Source organism: Ananas comosus, unplaced genomic scaffold (assembly GCF_001540865.1).
Source record: "Ananas comosus cultivar F153 unplaced genomic scaffold, ASM154086v1, whole genome shotgun sequence".
NCBI classification, from domain to species: Eukaryota; Viridiplantae; Streptophyta; class Magnoliopsida; order Poales; family Bromeliaceae; genus Ananas; species Ananas comosus.
Window position 1 is genome coordinate 1 of NW_017892046.1, and position 8,007 is coordinate 8,007.

Below are 8,007 nucleotides of genomic sequence, written 5' to 3' on the forward strand. Positions count from 1 at the left end.
CTGCTGATGTTATTGAAACTTTACAGAGTGCAGGAACTGATTCAACTGTAAATTTGTGGTCGGTTAAAATTGCCAGTGATGATTCGACACCTGAAAGGTTTCATACTTTCCTATAACAACTCATGAAATTCAACTATTTGCCTTTGGTTGCTGTGTTTTTTTTCCTTTTCAAATTGTTACTTGTTTTAATATTATTTCTTTCCTTAGTCCTGTTGACTCTTCAAGAAGGCTGACGGATCCTCTACTCAATTCATACACTGACTATGAGGATAGCATCTATGGTAGTTCCAACATATTCCTGTCTTATTTATGTAAATTTAAAATTTAAAGGGAAGCTTATCAATTAAGTGAAAATGCTAGGTCTTGCATGGAGCTCACGGGAGCCTTCTGTTTTTGCATCATTGTCCTATGACGGGAGGGTAAGTAAACTATTTAGTACCTGTAGTCCATGGGAAATGTTATTTATACACTACTTGCAATGAAGCTTAATTGCTTAAATAGAGAATCCAAGAATAGAATTCCATGATTAACATTGCATGCTTTTGTAATTGTATCTCATGAAAATATTTCATGTAAAACCATGACTCCTTCCTATGGAAATTCAAGATTGAGTGCACTCTGACTCTTAAATCTTCTATAAAGATAAGTGTAAAATTAATGCCACATTTATCAAGGACTAAGACCGGATAATTGGTCTAAACCTCAAATTCCACATGAAGAGTTTCTTTCTTTGGGGATTTGGAATTTTGCTAATGATGTAAAATTGTGCTAACACTTTCTGCAGAGAACTTCTCAATACAGGAATTTGTTAACTCATTTTATATGGTAATTTGTGAACGTCATGAATATTTACACTTAAACACATGAATTTTCTGTAGAAGATGGAGGTCCACAATTAGGGCCATGCTGGACATGGTCTTAAGTTGGGTGTTAAGACAAATGTAATAGCCCCATGAAAACCTGTGAAAATTGAGCTTGCCTTTTCTTTGCTTTCTTCCGTTTTCTGTTTTGTTCCTTGGGGTGAAAGTGGGCAGTGACCGAGCTTGGGACATTTATCCCTCAGGAGTATGCTTGTCTGGGTTTGGAGGGTTATCAGTTGAACTTACTCACTAATTTAGCTTGTAAAAGATGAAAACTAGTCCCCAATTAACAGAAAAGGCTTTAACATAATAGAAAGGGCTGTTTTGCTATATCAGAACGAACTCTCTCAGTCATCTCTTCCCTAACTATCAAACTTAGTGGCAATACACGATGCGAAAAATCACTATTCTCTTATCCAAACATGGTTCTTGTTTAGTGTATAATGAACTTTAGATAAGCTAGAAGTCTGATGGTAATGGTGTTGAGTCATTTGAGCTACTTTTTAGAAGCTTTTATGTGAAAACATATAGTAAGGGAACCAAATTTCAAATTCTAGTTATAGAGTCGTTCTATTATCCATTATTTTGTTTGTTTCTCTGCAGCCATATCCTCATCAAAATGCCATCAAAAGCCAATGGTGCGAAGTATATTAGGAAATAGCATTTTTTTAGTGAGAAAAGCCACATAATGTTTTGGTATAATTATAAAATACGAGAATCATGGATTACTTTATCATCTCTTCCATCTCTGTATTGCTATCTTTCTCGTCACATTTAGTTCGAAATTTTTATTGTGCTTGTTGCTTCTATTTTCACTTCCAGGTTGTTGTTGAATCCGTGAGACCTTACATGCAGAAAAAGTAATAGCTGTTATGTTCTTGGTGGTAAGTGTCCACTATAATCTACTTTTTCTTGTTTTTTCTCTATGCAAATCAACGACATTTTCTCTTCACTTATAAACTGCTTTTTAGATTGTTTCAATAGATCCTCTCTTTCACTGCAGGAGATTACAATGTGGTGTGTTCAATCTATGCTCACAAATCTCTAGTTGTTATGAGAATCAATACCGTCATTGTTTTATTTAAAACATAGAGCTTACGAAGAGAAATCATTTTCAAATGATCACATATTGCACAATTGAGGATGCCTCTTGGTTTATTCGAACACTGGCAACAGTTGAGTACACACTTTTTCTCCAGTAAATAATTGAGCCTGAGGAACAAATAGCCAAAACATCAGGTCACATTTAGTTAAAGAAGATTTGTTTTCCCTTTTGTTGTTCTTGATAGAGGTTGGAGGATTTGATATCACCGTCGTCGCCTACTGTGCATTTTTCTGCAGCTGTTGTGTCCATAGTGTGTAGTATGTAGAAGAGGCAGAAAATGTTAACATTTGATTAACTCTGAAAACTGACTTCTACTGCTTCTCTCTCCATGTCTATGATTTTCTTTTCAGTTCTTTAAATAGAGAACAAAGAATTTGTTTGTGTCGACCTTTATTGACTAAACAACAATAAAATGCTGAGTCGGTCCTTCGGATAATAGAGTGAATTTGTATCTAGTATGATGTAGAGTTATGATGCTCGGAAATTGATGCCTGCATTGCATGATGCATTTTGGAGATTACTGTAGATTTAACTCAACTTCATTGAGCTTCTGCAGTGTAAAACACCTTTTGGGAATACCATTAGAGAAAAAAATACATTGTGTCACCCAAGGTGTAATTCACCCATGTATTCAAGAAAAGGTCAGCTACTTTTTTCTAGAGTAAACACTGGATCAGTTCACCGGTCTTTGGTTTTCAGAAGATTACGAACAGGCATAGCTAGTGGCAGTGAGATTAGATCCTGATTGGATGTATGAATATTTTATATTTTATTTGGTATAACTTTTTTTTTATCTAAAAAAAAAAGAAGAGTATTTAGTAGATAAGAGCTGTGATCAAATATTTAGAATGAGAGTTATATTTGGCCTTCCGATTATTATTTTTGGAATAGAATAAAATTCTGTTTGGATGCATGATTATCTTATTTAGTATATCTCTTTGAATTACTCGATAAAAATATAGCGTTTGTTAAATGAGTGTGATTAAGAGTGTAGAATGAATGTCATATTTGGCTTTTCGTTTACTAAATATTGAAAGCTGCTCAAGTAAAATCAAAATGACATTTGAATAATTAAGTAAATCAAAATGACATTTGAATAAAATATTTACGCATCCATAAAAGCATTTACTTACAAAGTCAATATCTATGTATTAAACAGTATGGGCCACCTATTGTCAGAGGCATAATCTTACCTTCATAAGCAATGTAGTCTAATCCACGCATCACGTGTAATAATCGTTTAATATAAAAGGTAAGAATATATAAAAGCCAGTTTACAAGACTTCCATTTGGCAGTGAACAATATCATTGCTATGCTCACAATCTCTCTTTATTAAAAACAAGAACGAAGGGGAGAAAAAAAAAAAAAAAGAAACTGAAAATATGACAACTAACTAATTAAAAGTAAAATGAAAATAATGGAAACACCAACAGATCCAAATTGAAACATTTCTTAATATACAGGAAGGGCAAGAGCAAATTTATTTACCATAATTAGATAATAACGCATCTGTTAGATTCCAGCTTCTAGGTCGTGCAAGATCATAGAGAGAGCCATACACGCAGTAGGGGAAGGTGAGAGTGATTCCTCCTCCATGTTGTTAGATATTATACTTCTTATATACTAAAACAAAGTGATATCCCATTTACTTGCAAGAAAATAAATCAAGAAGTAACAAGTAGTTAGTAATTACACCCGTCTCAGTATGGCGAAAAAGATTTTTCACTTTGAAGAAGCAAAAAATCTTTGAAGAAGCAAAAGTATCGAGACCAACTACGACTTTATTGAAGGCGAATAGTAGTTACAAATAGTCCACAAATTAAACCCAAATTGCCCCAATTTCTTTACATAAAGGAAAGTCCCTACTGGATTTACAAATGAAGATTTAAGTTGCATGTAGTTTGATGAAATAACAGTGAAGTAACGAGTGCTAACAACACCAGTTTGTTCAAACATATTATTTACTTTGCAAAGTAGAGCACCAAATTACCTGAAAAGTTCTGTACCTTCAAAGTTTGCTCCCGCGCGGTCTCGGGAGGCTCCCCATGGCCTTCGCCTTCTCCCGGAGGATAAACTTCTGCGTCTTTCCCGTCGAAGTTTTAGGAAGATCATCGAACACTACTGTTCGAGGAGCCATGAAATGCGGCAGCTTCTCCCTGCAAAACCTAATGATCTCTTCAGCAGTAGCATGCGAGCCATCCTTCAGCGTCACGAAAGCGCACGGCGTCTCCCCCCAGTACTCATCGGGCCGCCCCACAACCGCCGCGTCGAGCACCGCGGGATGATTGAAAAGAACGGATTCAACCTCAATCGTGCTTATATTCTCCCCGCCGGAGATAATAATATCCTTTGACCTATCCTTTAGTTGTATATAACCATCGGAATGCCTCACGGCGAGGTCCCCTGATCTATACCACCCCCCAGCTAGGGCTTCTCTAGTTGCATTTTCATCTTTGTAGTACCCGCTCATCACAGTGTTGCCTCTAAACATTACCTCCCCCATTGTTTTCCCATCGAACGGAACACTCTTCATCGTAGTAGGATCTTTAATGTCGATCTCCTCGATCCCGAGATGGTGAAGGCCCTGTCGTGCTTTGATCTTTGCGCGCTCCTCTCCAGGCAAGAGGTCCCACTTGGGTTTCCATGTGCAAACGGTTGCCGGGCCGTAGGTTTCAGTGAGACCATAGGAGTGTGTTACACGAAAACCTAGCTCCTCCATTTTGAACAGAACATGGGGTGGCGGGGGTGCACCGCCAGTCATCACAGCGACTATTCCAGGAAGAGGTTTTCGGTGAGCAGCTGGGGCGTTTATAATCATGTTTAAAATGGTCGGGGCGCCACCCATGTGAGTTACCTTGTGTTCGGCTATATTGTCGAAAATGACCTTTGCAGAGACGTTTCTAGTGCATATGTTTGTTCCTCCTTGCACGGCAATGCCCCAAGGAAGGCACCACCCATTACAGTGAAACATGGGTACAGTCCACAAATAAACAGGCATTGTGGTAATATCATTCAAAAGGATCGTAGCAATGGCATTAAGGTACGCTCCTCGATGAGAGTAGATTACCCCTTTTGGTCTCGATGTGGTGCCAGATGTATAGTTTAGTGAAATAGGGTCACATTCATCTATCGGCCATTTAATCTCAAAGTGTGGAGATGCAGTCCTTAGGAGAGTTTCATACTCCATATGATCTGCAGTAGATGCTTTACCAAAGTCGTTGATAATAACTAGAGAGGGAGGGCTTACATTAGCTTGAGAGAGAAGCTTCAGAGCTCCATGGGCATTTTCAAGCAACTCAGAATCGACAAAGAGAACTTTGGCCTCAGAGTGCTTTAGAAGGACTGATAGCATAGCTGAATCATGACGTGTGTTAAGCGTACAGAGAACAGCACCGGCCATTGGAACGCCAAAATGTAGTTCGTACATTGCTGGAATGTTCGGCGCAAGTACAGCAACCTGGTCCACCAAGTTAAATTATGGTCATGAAAGTAAAAGATTAAGTTGATAGTAGTCTGCTCGTTTGGTCGATGACCAAATTGGCAATAAAGCAAATGAGTGTTAAGGGGTTGTAGTGAGCAGATGGTTGTTCATCGGTCGTAGTGAAAAGGAATTTGTGGATGCCATAATCGCAAGCACAAGTGACTAAATAAGAATTTCTCAATTACACAAATTTAAGACGGGTATTACTGAATTGGTATACCAAAATGATTACTGATACAACATATGTTGTTTGGAGTTCCTAAGAATGAACATTTCATAACCAATCAATGGAAAACATAGGGATCAACAGAGTGAAACACTTAACTACTAGATCTGGTAATAAACCTCCATAAAATTAGTTATATCTAATAGTTACTCTTCATAATTTAGACTAGTGAAGAAGATAAAACCAGTTACCTATGTCGTGACAAAGTTGACTTGATTTGCTGAATTCAAAACCACAAGGTAACAGATAGTCATTAATTAAAAAGGATAGATACAGATGACAAGAAGAAGAATTGTCTACATGAATTCTAATCCTCAGGAGAACAACTTAACTGCAAACTAAGTTAAACTAGTTCAGTAAAATCCTGATATGTTCAAAGTGCTATTCAATAGAAGATCCACAGAATTATTATATGTATGAAATTACTGGAACAGCAATCTTCAAAAACAAAGATGTTATGTAAAGCTTCCAATAACTCCCCATCGGTGCTCATGAATGTTAGTTACAGTTGCATATACTTCAGATAAATAAAGCATGCCATACAACTGACAATTTTGTTCTTAGATAATGACCTAGATTGATGGACAGGATAGCAAAATAACTCTAGACATCAAGAATGTAGAACCTTAGATGGCCAGCGAATTTTGAAAGATAAACTGGAGTAACCAAATGCCTGGAATTTGCTTGTTCTTGTAAGAATTGATTACAACTGCCTAATCATGGAGTAATCGTGCATCCTAGGATCTCAAACTTACTATTATCTATTAAGTCCATCTCAACATTTATCTTATTCCACTGCATCCACACTTCCATTTTTTATTTTAATTTCATGTTCTATAAATCAGAAACGACTAACTGATCGTCATACTAATGCTTCTGCCAAAAAGTATGTTAATGATAAAACTCTTACACCTTCGCAGAAAAGTAGCTCAATTTATAGTGCTGGTTGAGGCCAGGAGCTAAGTATTTCCATCAAACTGAATGTCATAACCAGCAATAGCTTTTTCTGTCGGCTGAGACGCCAGTTTATTGGTTAACTTAATTATATTCCCTGAGTGCTTATATCACACATCCAATAATGAAACTTTTGAATTAAAATAATAATTTTTACTATAAGGTAACCAAGATGGCACTGTCATGAAGTAGTTAAACTATTTAGAAATGACCCCCTCTTTTTTTTTTTCTTTTTTTTTTTTTAGCAAATGAAAATAGGAAAGATTAATGAGTGATTAGCTAATAAAACCATGAAACTTATCAAAAGTTTTAACTTAACAAATTAGAATAACTCAAATAAAAAAATAGAAGTAAAGGAGGTGCCAAAAAAAAAAAGTGAAATTGAAGGACCTATTTTAAAATAGCCTATAGTTGCAGAGGTACCCACACATTTCCCAACCAAAAAAAAAAACCTAATAAACCTAGCAGAAGAACAAATAGAAAGATTCAGCAGAACCTATGCTCCATATTTTCTGAAATTGTGCAGCAAAACATATGAGGCACAAAACAGAGCAGCAGTAGAGAAGCAAAATAGTTGTTGATTCAAATGTCTGCAAAAATATGTGTCGATTGATCAAAACAACGACTAGCATTCACAACCATATCATCACTCTGTTATTAAAAAAAAAAAAAAACAAAAACAGAAACACACACTCACACACACACACACACAAATCCGAGCTAATTCCAATTAATGAAATAGGTCCCACTGATTTTTCTTTTTTTTAAAAAAAAAAACACGTCAAACAAGGTTCAAAATCGAGCAAACAACAATAAATGCTTACAAAAACCTAAAATCATATCAATCAACTAGTAGTAAAACTCAAAACAACAAATTCCTACATCATCCACCATTACAAACATACCAAACAAGATTCAAATGGACCAAACAAGTACCAATTCTATAAGAAAAGCTATAATCAGGTCAATCAAGTAGTAGTAAAACTCAAACGAACTGGTTCGCACATCATCCACAACCACAAGCACATCAAACATGATCCAAATTGCTCAAGAAACAACAAAACCTTAACAAAAACCTAAAAATTAGAACGATCAACTACTAGTTCGAATCAAAGAGAGAGAGAGAGGGGGGGGGGAGGGGATTTACGACGTCGCGGCGATCGATCCCCAAGCGTGCGAGGGCCGAGGCGAGCCTGAGGCACCGGTCGCGCGTCTCCCGCCACGTGCGGCGGCTTCCGCCATGGGCGACCGCGGCGCCGTCGCCGTAGACGACCGCGGCGCGCTCCAAGAAGCTGATGGGGGTGAGCGGAGCGTAGTTGGCGGAGCACCGCACCGTACCCTCCATTGTTGGAGCTCGAGAGGGATCGAGAGAGAGAGAGA

The 8,007-nt window shown here is 37.4% G+C and overlaps 2 protein-coding genes across 2 annotated transcripts; one reads left to right on the top strand and one right to left on the bottom strand.

Annotated features, from left to right (window-relative positions):
• Positions 1-5: 5 nt before the first annotated feature.
• Positions 6-2,401, top strand: LOC109705284 (WD repeat-containing protein DWA2-like; the record flags this gene model as incomplete). Its single annotated transcript, XM_020226019.1, has 5 exons — positions 6-97; positions 208-281; positions 361-419; positions 1,683-1,744; positions 1,864-2,401. Coding segments are annotated over 4 exons (267 nt in total), but the record flags the coding sequence as incomplete, so codon positions are not given.
• Positions 2,402-3,727: 1,326 nt separating this feature from the next.
• LOC109705285 (probable acyl-activating enzyme 1, peroxisomal) lies at positions 3,728-8,001 on the bottom strand. The gene is made up of 2 exons (XM_020226020.1): positions 7,775-8,001; positions 3,728-5,423 (listed from the first exon to the last, which is right to left on the bottom strand). Exons 1-2 carry the CDS (start codon positions 7,970-7,972, stop codon positions 3,975-3,977), a joined length of 1,647 nt encoding a protein of 548 aa, XP_020081609.1. The 5' UTR covers positions 7,973-8,001; the 3' UTR covers positions 3,728-3,974.
• Between the last annotated feature and the right edge of the window lie 6 nt (positions 8,002-8,007).